At 48.3% G+C, this 15,366-nt stretch overlaps 1 protein-coding gene across 5 annotated transcripts in view; it reads left to right on the top strand.

Moving 5' to 3' along the window:
• SPATS1 (spermatogenesis associated serine rich 1) overlaps positions 1-15,366 on the top strand; it is a 35,413-nt gene that overhangs the window by 7,903 nt on the left and 12,144 nt on the right. For all 5 annotated transcript variants that reach the window (XM_008262991.4, XM_070074045.1, XM_070074044.1 and 2 more), the window contains 3 exons: positions 1,047-1,182; positions 10,711-10,832; positions 14,974-15,135. In XM_008262991.4, coding sequence (XP_008261213.3) covers positions 1,047-1,182; positions 10,711-10,832; positions 14,974-15,135 — 420 coding nt within the window. The remainder of the gene's footprint in view (positions 1-1,046; positions 1,183-10,710; positions 10,833-14,973; positions 15,136-15,366) is intronic.

The raw sequence follows: 15,366 nt of genomic DNA, 5'->3' as shown, positions 1-15,366 counted from the left end.
CAGCTATGTAACGTTATGAGAGAACAGATTGACTCACGGAGTGGTGACTGAATAGAAGAGTGGGTGCGGATGGTGGTTCCGTCTCTCCATCTGACCGTCTCTGGCTTTGGGGACTCCCTTACTTGTGGCTGTGGTTGGGGAGTTACACTTCTTTATCAGTTCATTCGCTCAAACGCTTATTGAGCATCTACTTTGTGCCAGGCGCTGTCCTGGATGCTACTGAGATGAGTAAGACACAGTCTGGTGGGGAAGCGTGTTCATCAATGAACAATGACGCTGCAGTGGGAGGGGGCCCTGGGGCATTTCTGATCTCCTGCTGTATTGGGAGTCGTTCTGTGAATGAATCCCTGGGCAGATTGCACTGGCAAGCTTGGTTTGATGTGCAGCGTTACTGAACTTGATTCAGATCTCTCTTCCGCTTTGGTCAGAGCGGGTGAGCTGTGTGTAGGGGTAAACAGTCTAGCACAGTGCTTGGGAGTTTTGGACTTTGTTCTGTGACTGTGATCGAATCTAGGCCTAAAAGTTTATTTGCTGTGTGATCATAGGCAAGCTGCTTACCTCTCTGACCTCTGTTTCCTTAGCTGTGAAATAGAGGAGGTAATACTTATAAATTGTCACTGGGGTTAAATTGGGTAATGTGTGTGAGGTGTTAACATTAATCTCCAGTACACGGTAAGTGCTTGCAGATTTTTTTTTTTTAAAGATTTGTTTATTTATTTGAAAGGCAGCATTACAGAGAGAAAGAGAGAAGTCTTCCATCTGCTGGTTCATTCCCCATGTGGCAGAGGGCTGGGCCAGGCGGAAGCCAGGAGGCTCATCCAGGTCTCCCACATGGATGGCAGGGGCCCAAGTACTGGGGCCATCTTCCACTGCTTTTCCCAGGCTGTTATTGGCAGGGAGCTGGATTGGAAGCAGGACATCTGGGACACAAAGCAGTGCCCGTGTGGGATGCCACCGTCTCAGGCGGTGGCTTTACCTGCTGTGCCACAGGGCTGGCCCAGATATTTCCAACAATGCAAGTAAATGGCGCTATTTGTGTGTTGCAGGTGCTAACCATGGTGATTTCCTGGAGTCCAAGGCTGGCTGTGCCAGTACAGCCCTCTCTGTCCGGAGGGCCGACTCCTCATCTTCTGTTGGAACAGGTGCAGGTGTCAGCATCCACAGAGTGTGTGCTCAGCTGGAGTAAGTAAGAGGCTGGTGAAGAGCTGTCACTGTGGGGGAAGTTCTGTCCGAGAAGCCAGTAGTCTGATGGGGGCATGAGCCGCTTGGCAAGAGCATGGATTCTGGAACTAGACTGTCAGGTTCGAATCCCAGCTCTGCCACATGGTATGTGCGTGAACTTGGGCAAATTACTTCACCTCCTGGCCCTCAGTTTTCCTCTCCATAAAATGGGCATAAAATTTCATAGGATTGTTGTAAGTATTGCATGAGTTGATAGATGTAAGGTGACTGAAAGACTCCCGGCATATGATAAGTGCTTAGTACTTACACAAAGTGCTTGCTGTGCTAGGAAGTTCAAAAGTGAGTGAAACTAAACTGTAAATATTTTGAATAAATAGGCGCATATGTAGGTGTAAAACTTAAATAAAAGCAAGGGAATGAACAATTATTCTGAGAGTTGCAGTCAGGATGGCGGCCACCTCTCGGCACAGGGACACATGGTGGGGGGGGGCAGTCAGTGCTTTGTTTGTTGACCTGGACATTGGCTTTGCCATTATTTGTAAAACTTTATTTACATAGTTTTCTTTTTTAAAAAACATTTATTTATTTTATTTGAAAGTCAGAGTTACACAGAGAGAAGGAGAGGTAGAGAAAGAGAGAGAGAGAGAGAGAGGTCTTCCATCTACTGGTTCACTACCCAATTGGCTACAACAGCCAAAGCTACACTGATCTGAAGCCAGAATCCAAGACCCTCTTCTGGGTCTCCCACACAGGTGCAGGGGCCCAAGGACTTGGGCGATTTTCCATTGCTTTCCCAGGCCATAGCAGAGAGATGGATCAGAAGTGGAACAGCTGGGACATGAACCAGCGTCCATATGAGATGCTGGCACTGGAGGTGGCAGCTCTACCCACTAGGCCACAGTGCTGGTCCCTATATAGTTTTTTGTTTATGTTTCTTCTAAAGTAAAAAGTTCAGAAAAATCTTTTCTCACACTTGCTTGTTATAATAAAAGTAATTTCCGTTTATTATAGAAAAGTTACAAATATAAAAATAGTATTAAAACCACCCACACTAATTTCACATCTTAGAGAATAAATTTGGTATTTGTTTTTTCCTTATCCATAGATACATAAATTTATTTTAAACGTTAAGAGCATATTATACTACTGTTTCATAAAATCTTCTTTCTAAAAAGATGTGTGAAGGATTTTACTCTTTCAAAGCAGTTTTAGGTTCACAGCAAGAGTAAAGAGGAAGGCTCAGCGAGTTTCCGTATACCTCACTGTCCCCTTGCGTGCATAGCCACGGCCGATATCAGTGTCCCCAGAGAGAGATGCACTTGTTCCAGCTGGTGAAGCTCACTGCCACAGCCGTCCGCAGCGTCCGTGGGGTTCACTCTCGGCGCTGTGCCTTCTGTGCACTTGGATGAACGCGCAGCGACATGTGTCCCTCACTGCAGTTTCGCTCAGAGAGCCTCACGGCTCGGCACACCTGCCATGCCCTGCTGCTTCACTCCCCGCTCCTGCATCCCGAAACCCCCGCCCTTGCAACCAATGACGTTTTTATTCCTTAAAGTGTCTTTCTTTTCCCTGATCTTTTATTTTATTTTTAAAAAAGATTTTTTTTATTTATTTATTTGAGAGGTAGAGTTACAGACAGTGAGAGGGAGAGACAGAGAGAAAGGTCTTCCGACCATTAGTTCATTCCCCAAATGGCCACAGCTGTGCTAATCCCAAGCCAGGAGCCAGGAGATTCTTCTCAGTCTCCTGCATGGGTGCAGGGGCTCAAGGACTTGGGCCATCTTCTACTGCTTTCCCAGGCCATAGCAGAGAGCAAGATTGGAAGAGGAGCAGCTGGGTCTCGAACGACACCCATATGGGATGCCGGCACCGCAGGCGGAGGATTAATCCACTGTGCGACAGCTCCGGCCCCTCCCCTGATCTTTTTTTTTTTTTTTTTTTTTTTTTTTTTTGACAGGCAGAGTGGACAGTGAGAGAGAGAGACAGAGAGAAAGGTCTTCCTTTGCCGTTGGTTCACCCTCCAATGGCCGCCGCGGCCGGCGCAACTGCGGCCGGCGCACCGCTGATCCGATGGCAGGAGCCAGGAGCCAGGTGCTTTTCCTGGTCTCCCATGGGGTGCAGGGCCCAAGCACCTGGGCCATCCTCCACTGCACTCCCGGGCCACAGCAGAGAGCTGGCCTGGAAGAGGGGCAACCGGGACAGAATCCGGCGCCCCGACCGGGACTAGAACCCGGTGTGCCGGCACCGCTAGGCGGAGGATTAGCCTAGTGAGCCGCGGCGCTGGCCTCCCCTGATCTTTTAAATGTCTCCATGTTTCCTCCTTCTCCAGAATGCTGTATGATTGGACTCACAGAGCATATAGCCTTTTTCAGATCGGTGTCTTTCGCTTAGTAGATGCATTGAAGGCTCCGCTGTGTCTGTTCCCGGCTTGTCAGCACATCCTTTTCAAGTGTTAAATAGTATTCCCTTGTCTGGGTGTACCAAGGCTTAATCATTCATTCACCTGCTGAAGGACATCTTGCAAAGCCTGCATTTCCACTGAACAACACACAGAGAGAACTTTCTCATATCCTGGAGTGTTTTTCAAGAGCACGTTTTTTGCAAATTACTTGCTGGAGATGAATAGGCAGCAGTCCAGCCCGCACCCTATGGACTTAGAGTCTGCTCTTACAATCGATGATCTGATGAGCGAACCTGTACGCGTCTTTTGCCCGTCTCTGGTTTTATCATGAACATAAGTTCCTAGAAGTGGAATCAGTGTGTCAAAGGGAGGAGAAGTCACTCAAGTGATTCTTTCTGTAATAAAATCCACTCCAAGTGGACTTGTCGGCCCCTCCCACTAGATATGAAACAGGCGGGCATACATTTCACTATCTGCCACTTCGGTTCCTCTGCAATGGGTAGAATTTGCCACGGCAGCAGTGGGTCCCTGTGCTGGGAGGGGGAGAAAGCTCGGATGGTAGGCTTATGTGCTGTGGAATGGGGGGCTGGGGGACTAGCGCTGATTCCACATCCATAACTCCCCCATAAATAACTCTTTTTCATCTGTCGTGAGGCCTGGGATAAAGAGGACTTCATTTAAAGTATGTACCCCCAGGTCTGAAACGCCAGGCTGGACATAGTCCCAAGCCTCAGACTGATATATTCAACCGCATCTGGATGTCCCAACAGGCTCCTCCAACTCCCCACGCCTTGACTGAATGGATCACCCCTCCCCCAAACCAGATTCTCCTCCTGGGTCCCCTGTCTCAATCGATAGTCTCTGTTTGTGCAGTTGCAAGGGACAGAGAGACCCAGGGGTCAGCTCAGCTCCGTGCATCCTTCCACTGGCATCAAGTCCTGAAGTGTGAGTCCATCTCTCTACTCCATCTGTATTGCCACCGATTCACTGCTGGTCCTGCCAAGCTCTTGTCTGGACCAGCACAAGACCTTCTGCATTAGTTACCTGTTGATGTAACACATCACCCAAAATTTAGTCTGAAAAAAGGAACATTGATTGCATCTTCTGTGGGTCAGGAGGTGGGATATGACTTAGTTGTATGCCCCTGGCTCAAGGTGTCTCTCACAGGATTGTCCTCAAGGTGTTGGCCAGGGCTCACCTGAAGGCTCCACTCGGGCAAGGATCACTTCGCGGCTCACTCACACAGTTGGTGGCAACAGCTAGTTCCTTGCAGGCTGTTGGGACTGAAGCCTTCAGTTCCTCGCTGGAGGTTGTCCAGAAGCTTCTTTAATTCTTTGCCTCTCGAAAAGGCAACGCCCACCATGGTAGCAGGTGAGCCAGAGTGTATACAGGACAAAGCTAGTGTACCCAGTCTACAGAGTGAAAGCCCCTTGTCACTTCTGCTGGGTTCTGTCTGTTAGAAGTGAGGCAGGAGATCTGGCCTGTAATCAAGGGGAGGAGATTTCAAACAAGAGTAAATACTGAGAGGTAAGATTGTTGGCAGGGAAGGATTGTCTACTGTACACTCCTAAATAGACACCCTACCTTATGTCATGGATATTATATTATATTATACTACATATAATATAATATAATATATTATATTATATTTATGTATTTGAGAGGCAATATTACAGAGAGGGAAGGAGAGACAGAGATCTTCCATCTACTGGTTTACTCCCTAAATGTCTGCAATGGCTGGAGTTAGGCCTGGCAGAAGCCAGGAGCCAGGAGCTTCTTCTGGGTCTCCCATGTGGGTACAGGGGCCCAAGCACTTGGGCCATCTTCCACTGCCCTCCCAGGCACATTGACAGGGAGCTGGATTGGAAGTGGAGCAGTCGAAGCTCCAATCGGCACCCATATGGGATTCTGGCACCAATTCCTATGTTATACTCTTTTTTTTAAAAAGATTTATTTTATTTATTTGAAAGTCAGAGTTACAGAGAGGCAGAGGCAGAGGCAGAGAAAGAGAGAGAGAGGTCTTCCATCCACTGGTTCACTCCCCAGATGGCTTCAATGGCCAAGCTGTGCCAATCCAAAGCCAGGAGCCAGGAGCTTCCTCCAGGTCTCCCACAAAGCTGCAGGGGCCCAAGGACTTGGGCCGTCTTCTACTGATTTCCCAGCCATAGAAGAGAGCTGGATGGGAAGTGGAGCAGCCAGGACTAGAACCAGTGCCCATATGGGTTGCTGGCACTTCGGGCAGTGGCTTTACCTGCTATACCACAACGCCAGCCCCCCTATGTTATACTCTTAAAGTCCATTTCTCGTGCAGTTTCCAGAGTTTATGAAGACAGAAACCTGCCCAAATGTGAGCATGCCATGTCCTTGCCTACCATTAATAAGTGATACCCAATTAAAATGTGATAAAGGAGCATCTGTTCCCCCACCCCCCACCCCCAGACTGCAAATCCTCGATCTTCCATCTCTTGTCCAGCCTCATGTCCAGCACTGCCACCCCCGCATGGACTTTCTTCATTGCCTGCCGTTTCTCCCCTCCTTTGTTGTCCCCGAGGCCTTTTGCTGTGTCTACAGATCCTTCCCGGTGGCTTTGCCCATGCCACCCTCTGTTTTCAAGGAGCTATTCTGCTGTCCCTCTCTGCTCAGTCTTAACGAGGGTTTCCCAGTGGGACCTGCCATCTTATGTGACTTGTTTCTCGTCGGATGGATTTAAGCGGACACATGGCCCAAGCTGGTGCGGCAAGAGCCCTTCCCTGAGCTTTTTCACGCTGGAGGTGGGGCCGGAGCTTGGCTGGAGGGCCGTGAGAATCTGCATCTGAGGTTGGCAGACCCCTTCCTGCCTATGTGGAGACACTGGTCTGTAGCTGGCAAAAGCGATGCCAAGATTTCAAGACAAGCGGACACCAGCGTGGTCAAGCGACAGTTATGGAGATGCTGAGCTCCAGGTCCAGCTGTCTCCAACTATACCTTTGTCGTGGAAACTGGTCCCTCCCCATCATTCCTTAAACTTCCATGGTTTGAGCTGGGTTTCTGTCATTTCGGGTCCAGAATGTTGACTGCCACATGTAGTGAATTCATACCCGCTTTTGAGATACAGTTCAGGTATGCATCTATAAAATCTTTCCAAGCATCTGCTCCGCTGCTGCCAGCCTACCTGGGTTAGGTACGCTTTCTGGATGCTCCTTTAATTCCCCAGAAGGGTCTCTCGCTGCATTTGCCCGCTCTCCACTCTCCCACACTCATCTGTGTTCGTATCCATGCCCTCTTCCCCTAGACCTGAACTCCTTTGAGGGCAGGAACTGTGTGGAGTCATCTTTGGATTCCCGAACATCTAGAATAGTGCCAGCCACAAAATGAACATGTGAGTTCAGTAAACAAAGTAGGTCGATACTTCGAAAGTTCTTTTGGAAAGTTTTCTGTATCCTTGCAGTGTTTTCTACACAGTTTGTTCAGCAAAACCTTTTGTCCTCGTGTTTAGGTGAGATGACTTTCACCCCAATGTCAGGACTGTCTTATAAGCTGAGTTGGCAGTTGGGGGGAGCACGAAGTTTCCGAGCTCGGCTTCTCCATGACTTTTAGGTCATACAGTCTCGAGTTAGGAGATCTGGGCCTCCGATCCAGCTCTGACCATGTCTAGGTTTGTTTTTTATCCAAAGAAGTTAATTATGACAGTCCATTTCCTTTTTTTAATTAAAAAATTTAAAATTTATTTATTTTCATTTTATTTGAAAGGCAGAGAGACGAAGAGAAAGAAAGAGATAGAGATCTTCCATCTGCTGCTTCATTGCTCAGACGCCTACAACAGCCTGGGCTGGGCCGGGCCAAGGCCAGGAGCCTGGAATTCAATCTGGGTTCTCCCATGTGGGTGACAGGGCCCTAAGTCCCTGAACCTTCACATCCTGCCTCCCAGGGTGTGCATAAGCAGGAAGCTAGAATCTGAAGCAGCATACGGATTTGACCCCAGGCATTCTGATATAGATGTGGGCGTCCCAAGTGATGTCTTTGCTACTGTGGCAAACGCCCATGCCAGCCCATTGCCTTCTTAAATGGGAATGATTGCATCAGTCCCACCCACACTGCAGGACTATGAGTAGGGGGCAGACTGGACAAGCAACGAGGAGTTGCTTTAAAACTATTCAAGGATGAACAGTGATGCAATAGGATGAAAACAAAAGAAGATCCAAAGACTTGATAGAAGAGAAGTCCACTTGGAAGCTTTGTCTCTCTGTGGCTAAGCCACTTAGACCAGAAGTGAATGCTTCTTCTGCCGACACTACGGCAGTTTGTGGTGGGCCTTTTCTAGCTGCCCGCAAGTTCAGTGCTAAATATATTGCTCCATTACTGCCATCATTTCAGTTTAGGTTTGCTTTTGATTGTTTCTTCCTCTGCTCCGTGTATGTAATGATTTTTTTTAAAGTTGCATTTAATGGTTTTATTGAACATGTATCAGTTTTGGTAACAGACTTATTTTTTTGTAGAGATTTATTTATTTATTTGAAAGTCAGAGTTACACAGAGAGAGGAGAGGCAGAGAGAGAGTCTTCCATCCAATGATTCACTCCCCAATTGGCTGCAATGACCGGAGCTGTGCCAATCCAAAGCCAGCAGCCAGGAACTTCTTCCAGGTCTCCCACACAGGTGCAGGGGCCCAAGCACTTGGGCCATCTTCTACCGCTTTCCCAGGCCATAGCAGAGAGCTGGATCAGAAGAGGAGCAGCCAGGACTAGAACCGGTGCCCATTTGAGATGCTGGCACTTCAGGCCAGGGCGTTAACCCGCTGTGCCACAGTGCCGGACCTGGTAACAGACTTATTGAAACATAATTCATATACTGTATAAATTAGAGTGCTCCAGAGAGAGCTGATAAGATGCATATAAATGGGATATGTATGAGAGAGGATTTGTGTGCTAGGGGAGTTGGCTCCCTGAGTCCTGGGGGCTGAGAAGTCCCATGACAGGCTACCTGTCAGCTGGAGACCCTGGGGTGCTGCCAGTGTGGTGCCAGCCAAGACCCAAGGTCTCAGCGGCACTGAGTGGTGGTGATGGCATCCTGAGTCCCAGGCCAAAGTCCTGGGAATGTGGGGTGGGGTGGGAGAGGATGGGGGCACAAAGGCCAGGAGAGCCTGGAGTTCTGGTGTCCAAGGGCCAGAGGAAAAATGTGTCCAGTTCCAGGAGACAGGGGAAGGAAAGGCCTTTTTTCTCTGCCTTTCTTGTTCGGTTCTGGCCCCAGCTAATGGGATGGTGCCTGCCCAGGCTGAGGGAGGATCCGCCCCACTTTGTCCACCAACTCTCATTCCAGTGTCCTCTGGAAACACCCTCCCCTACACACCGAAAAGACCCTTAATCCAGTCAAGCTGACACCCCAAATCACCTGTCACACCGTGCAATTCACCCATGTCAAGTGTATAACTCAATAGTTTGTAGTAGATTCACAGAGTCGTGCAGCTTTTTGTGCAACCAATTTCAGAACACTCTCACCACCTGTTAGCGTTCTACCACACTGTTTCCCTCACCCCCAGCCCTAGACAATGGTCACTCCACTTTCTGTCTCTGCAGAGTTACATTTCACATAAATAGAATATTAGCATGTGGTCTTTGGTGTCTGGCTTCTTTCACTTATCATAATGCATTCAAAGTTCTTCCGTGTTGTAACATATATCATCATATAACATTCCCTCCTAAACAGTATGTGAAGTAGCATCTGCCATTTCATGTGTTATTAAGTATACAATTAAGTACCATTAATTCCACATAGAATATTTTTTAAAGATTTATTTATTTTTATTTTTAATTGAAAGCCAGAGTTACACAGAGAGATAAGGAGAGGTGTTGGGGGGGAGGTCTTCCATCCACTGATTCACTCCCCAGTTGGCCGCAACGGCCAGAGCTGCGCTGATCTGAAGCCAGGAGCCAGAAGTCAGGAGCCAGGAGCTTCCTTTAGGTCTCCCACATGGGTGCAGGGGCCCAAGGACTCGGCCATCTTCTACTGCTTTCCCAGGCTATAGCAGAGAGCTGGATCAGAAGTGGAGCAGCTGGGACTCAAACCAGCACCCACATGGGATGCCAGCGCTGCAGGTGGCGGCTTTACCCGCTATGCCACAGCGCTGACCCCCACATATAATCTTGTGCACCTGTGGCTGCTATCTGTTTTGAAACATTTTCACACTCCAAACAGAAACTCTGTACCCATTAGGCAATAACTCATCCTTCTTCCCTCTTCCCAGTTCCCATAAGTTCTACTTTGCTCCCTGTCGGTATGAATTTACCTGTTCTAGATATGTCACATAAGTGCAATCACACAACATCTGTCCTGTGGCTGGCTTCTTTCCTCCATGCAGTAGCATTGTCAGAACTTCATTCCTTTTGATGGCTGGATATTCTTCCATTGTATGTATAGACCACACTTTGTTTCTTCATGCATCTGCTGGTAGACACTTGAGCTGTTTCCACTTTGGGGCTATTATGAATAATGCTGCAATGAACATTCACGCGCAAGTCTCTGTTTGAGTCTCTGTTTTCAATTCTCTGGAGATATACAGGGGAATGGAAGTGCTAGGTCATGAGCTTTGTTGAGCTTTTTGAGGAACTACCTCATTCTTCTTCAGCATGCATCTTTTAAGTGTATTTCAGTCCCCTCAAGTGTGAACAAAGAAACAGTACACTCATGGACTTTTAAAAACAGATTTACTTATTTATTTGAAAGGAAGAGTTAGAGAGAGAGAGGAGGAGACAGAGAGGGAGCGAGCACTTCTATCCATTGGTTCATTCTCCAAATGGCCACAATGGCCAGAGCTGGGCCAAGCCAAAGCCAGAAGCCAGGAGCTTCTTTTGGGTCACCCACATTGGTGGCAGGGTCCCAGGTACTTGAGTCATCTTTTGCTGTTTTCCCCAGGCCGTTAGCAAGGAACTGGATCGGAAGTGGAGCAACTGGGACTTGAACCAGCACCTGTATAGGATGCTGGCATCGCAGGTGGCAGCTTTCCCTGCTGCACCATGACACTGACCCCACTTGTTAGAGAGGAGCAGGCGCAGTTCTCGGAGAAGAGGGTGATTCTAGGGTGAGATCTGTAAGGCCAGGCTCTAGCTGCTTGCTTACTCACATGGAGACAACGACCCTCTGCTTTCTTTCCAGCATTGTGGCAAATTTGGATCAGACATCCTCCTCCTCGCATTCGGATCACTCTGAAATGTCTCCGACTGAGGGCCAAAAGGAGAACCATCCCGAGGAGTTCAGCCTGCTCAAGTTGCAGACAAGTGAGTAACCCGGAGCCCCTGCTCACGGGCCTCTGCCCAGGGCCTTCCCAGAAGTCTGCCACACTGCTGGCCACAGTCTTAAAGTCCCACAAGTGCCAGGCACGGGACATGTTTCCTTTCTAATTCTTGCAGCAGCTCTGCTGGGAGCAATGGTTAGGCATTTCTCCAAAAGGAGGTGCCTTTATGTAAACCTCATAGGGGCATTGAACAAAACACAGTCACACGTCTATCAACAATGAGAGTGTGCTCCAAGAAATGTGGACATAGGCGATCTCATTGTCACCATCACAGAGTGTGCTTATATCAGCTAAGACGGCAACAGCATCACTAATCTTATGGGGCCACTGTCGTGTATGTGGTCCCTTGTTGACTGGAATATTGTGATGGGGTATGTGACCGCACGAGTGTGAAAATCACATGGGCATCTACAGAGAGTGTAAAAACCCCGTCTCCAATAGTCCCCAGTATCCTTCACTCTGCCCAGGAGTGTGAAGAGTTGATACACATTTTCCCAGAATTTTGAAATGCACTTGTGTGTTTTCAGAAATACATATGTAGTCATACATTTGGCCAGTTGATGGGCCACATAGGTGATTATAATGCAGGGGAGGGGAACCTTTTTTATGGCAAGTGCCATTTGGATATTTATTTTTTTAAAGAATTATTTTATTTATTTGAAAGACAGAGTTACGGAGAGAAGTAGAGCCAGAGAGAGAGAGAGGTCTTCCATTCCACTGGTTCACGCCCCAAATGGCCACAATGGCCAGAGCTGAGCTGATCTGAAGCCAGGAGCCAGGAGCTTCCCAGGTTCCATCAGAAGTATATAATGATTGGGGTTGGTGCGGTGGCATAGCGGGTAAAGAGAGATCCAGAGAGCTGGATCAGAAGAGGAGCAGATGGGACTTGAACCGGTGCCCATATGGGATGCCAATGCTGCAGGCTGGGGCTTCAACCCACTGCACCACAGTGCCGGCCCCGCCATTTGGATATTTATAGTATTATTCATGGGCTATATACAATCATCAACTCAAAAATTAGCCTGCTACAGACTCGTTGAATTTCCAGTTCCATCTGCGGTTGATTTGGCAGAGCCAGACCCCATGATTGAGCCTTATATGGCCGGTGGGCCAGATGTTCCTCCCCCCTGATGGAGCTGCAAAAGTCCTACTGCCAAGTGAGCTGGGAGCCATTGTGACGCAGGGCAGTGCATGTTACTTGTGAATTTGTGTGATGGTGCACTGCTGGCCATGTCAAAGTACAGCACACATGACCTTGCACTGTAATGGGTACTTGATAATAAAGACTGTGTTGCTAGTTTGTGCTTTTATTATACCATTTATACTGCTTTTTTTTTAAAAAAAATTATTTATTTGAAAGCGCAGTTAGAGAGAGAGAGAGACAGAGAGAGAGATCGTTCATCCAAATGGCCATAACAGCTAGGGCTGGGCCAGGCCAAAGCCACGAATCTGAAATTCCATCCAGGTCTCCCACATGGATGCAGGGTGCCAAGCACTTATACATCTTTTGTTGCTTTCCCAGGTGCATTAGCAGGGAGCTAGTTCAGAAGTGGAGTAGCTGGGACTTGGACCAGCGCCCATATGGAATGCTGGCGTCACAGGCAGTGGCCCAACCCACTATGCCACCATGTCAGTCCCTTTCTTCATTGTTTAGAGCATATTCCTACTTAAACGAAAAGACAGTTTATTGTAAAACAGTCTGCCACGTTACACCGGCAGCAGCCTCAGCCATCTCATGTTTTTATCAGGAGGCTGTGTCCACGGGGCAGGTGTTTTGTGAAGCCAGCATCCCCATGTTGGAGCACCCAGTTTGAGTCCCGGCTGTTCCACTTCCAGCTCTTTACTGATGCACCTGGGAGGGTAGCAGATGATGATGGCCCATGTGGTTGGGCCCCTGCCACCCACCTGGGAGACCTGGAAGGAGTTCCAGGCTCCTGGCTTTGGCCTGGTCCAACCCTGGCTGTTGCAGGCATTTGGGGAGTGAAGCAGTAGATGGGAACTCTGTCTCTGTCTCTCTCTGTCTCTCTCTGTCTCTTTCTCTTTCTCTGGGTGTGTGTGCATTCTGCCTTTCAAATAAATGTCTTTAAAACAAAAATGAGGCCACATCAGTGATTCTGCAGTATCTAGGTTTGTGTAAGTCACTCTGGGGTGTTCACATAATAATGAAATGGCCTAATGAAGACTTTCTCAGAATGGATCCCTATTGTCAAGTGGTGTGTGGCTCTATTTATACTTACATATACACATATATGTATGCATATTACATATATCTGTTACATATATATGTATAACAATGTGTATGTATGTAATAGATCACTTTCTTATATATATGTTCACTTTCTGTGGTCTAATTGCCTAATATAAATCTACCTATTTTCCAGAGAGGGAAGTTGAGGTTTGGAGAGATTTAATCACTCAGGAAGTTGAAAGATGGGATTGAAACAAAAAGTTGCCTACCTTTAACATCTGTGTTCTTTCTTGGCCCCTCCAGAGCCCAGGTTTTTTTTTTTCTTCAAGCAAGCCTAGAGCTGCTAGAGATCTTTTCTTGTTTAAAATCACCATTAGCAAAGTGGGCGCTTGGCCTAGGGGTCACCACACCCGTGGCCCGAATTGGAGGGTCAGGGTCCAATTCTAGGCTCTAGCTCCTGACTCCGGCCTCCTGACAATGCAGACCCTGAGAGGACACGTGATGGCTTAAGTGGTCGGGTTGCTGCCACCATGAGGGAGACCCAGCTTGAGTTCCCAGCTCCTGGTTTCAGTCTTGACTCAACCCCTGCTCTTTTGGGTACTTGGGGAGTGGACCAGTAGATAGGAATGATCTCATTCTCTTTTTCTGCCTCTCAAATATACACCTTTTTTTTTTTTTTTTTTCAAAATAAAACCATCCTTAGCAATTATACACGGGGCCAGAGCTGTGGCATAGTGGGTAAAGCCATCACCTGCAGTGCGAGCATCCCATATGGGTGCTGATTCGAGTCCTGGCTGCTCCACTTCCAATATGGTTCTCTGCTATGGCCTGGGAAAGCAGTAGAAGATGGCCCAAGTCCTTGGGCCCCTGTACCTGCGTGGGAGACACGGAAGAAGCTCCTGGCTCCTGGCTTCAGGTCGGCACAGCTTCAGCCGTTGCAGCCAATTGGAGAGTGAACCAGTGGATGGAAGACCATTCTCTCTCTCTCTCTCTCTCTCTCTCTCTCTCTCTCTCTCTTCTTTCTCTAACTCTTTCAAGTAAATAAATAAACCTTTTTTTTTTTTTTAAAAAAGCAGTTATACAATGAAAGCATTGAATGATGAGACAGAGGCACCGAGAGGTCCGGGAACTAGCCCGGGGTCTCACAGCCTTGGGGTACACTTGACCTTGTCACCTGTGCACGGTTCCCATGTCACTGTGGTGCATGCCTGTGCCGTTGTCACCGCCAGCGCCATGTTCCATCCAGGTAGGCTGCCAAGGTTGGCCTAGCCACTCCCTGGTCAAGGGCTGTTCTGTTTTCTCTACACAGTTCTCACAAGGAAGGTTGCATCATAGGTGCTTGTGAGGTTGTCTCTCAGCTTCCTAATACATAACTTCTTCTTTTTAGGATTTTATTTATTTATTTGGGAGGCAGTGGTACAGACAGAGAGGGGGAGAAAGAGAGAAAGAAAGGTCTTCCATTTCTGGTTCACTCCCCAAGTGGCTGCAATGGCCAGAGCTGAGCTGATCCGGAGCCAGGAGCCAGGAGCCAGGAGCTTCATCCAGGTCTCCCACATGGGTGCAGGGCCCACGGGCCATCCTCTACTGCTTTCTCAGGCCATTAGCAGGGAGCTGAATCAGAAGTGGAGCAGCCAGGACTCGAACCAGTGCCCAAATGGAATGCTGGCACCACAGGCAGAGGCTTAACCATAGTGCCAGCCTGCATACATTACTTCTAAACGTAAAATTGTTGTTATTTTTGAAGGAGAGGGTAAAATGGAAACAAACAAAAACACAGGGTCTCAGGTAGCTTCCCTCTCACTTTTGTGGAACCATGGAATCACACACATTGATAGAGGCATATGGCCGATAATACCTGGGGGTTCACAGCTCCGTGTCATCGTTGCGTTACGAGGCTGGAGGTGGTGTTCATGGAAGGGTTTCTGATGTCTTGCAGAGGATGGGCAGCGACCAGAGTGGACGTTTTACCCCAGGTTTAGCAGCAACATCCACACGTACCACGTGGGAAAGCAGTGCTTGTTCAACGGGGTCTTTCTCGGCAACCGGAGGTCGCTGTCAGAGAGGACGGTGGACACATGCCTCGGGAGAAAGAAATACGGTACAGCTTCCCCCTCGGGCCTCGCCTGTGCGCTGCCCGCTTCTGCAGCCCTGTGGGGTCACCGTGCCTCCCTAGTGCAGTCGGGAAGATAGGAGAGTGAAGGGGACGCTTGGCAGCCTACACGTTTGGCAAAGAACTCGCAACATATGCGGATCCACATTTCTGCTTTTCTCTCAATTTCATAAAATGCTAATGTGACATTTAAGTCATCAGATAAGTTCTCTCAGATAC

The sequence above is a fragment of the Oryctolagus cuniculus genome, chromosome 5 (genome assembly GCF_964237555.1).
Source record: "Oryctolagus cuniculus chromosome 5, mOryCun1.1, whole genome shotgun sequence".
Lineage (NCBI taxonomy): Eukaryota > Metazoa > Chordata > Mammalia > Lagomorpha > Leporidae > Oryctolagus > Oryctolagus cuniculus.
Note: the sequence above shows the minus strand (reverse complement) of the source record. Positions and strands in the feature narration are given on the sequence as shown.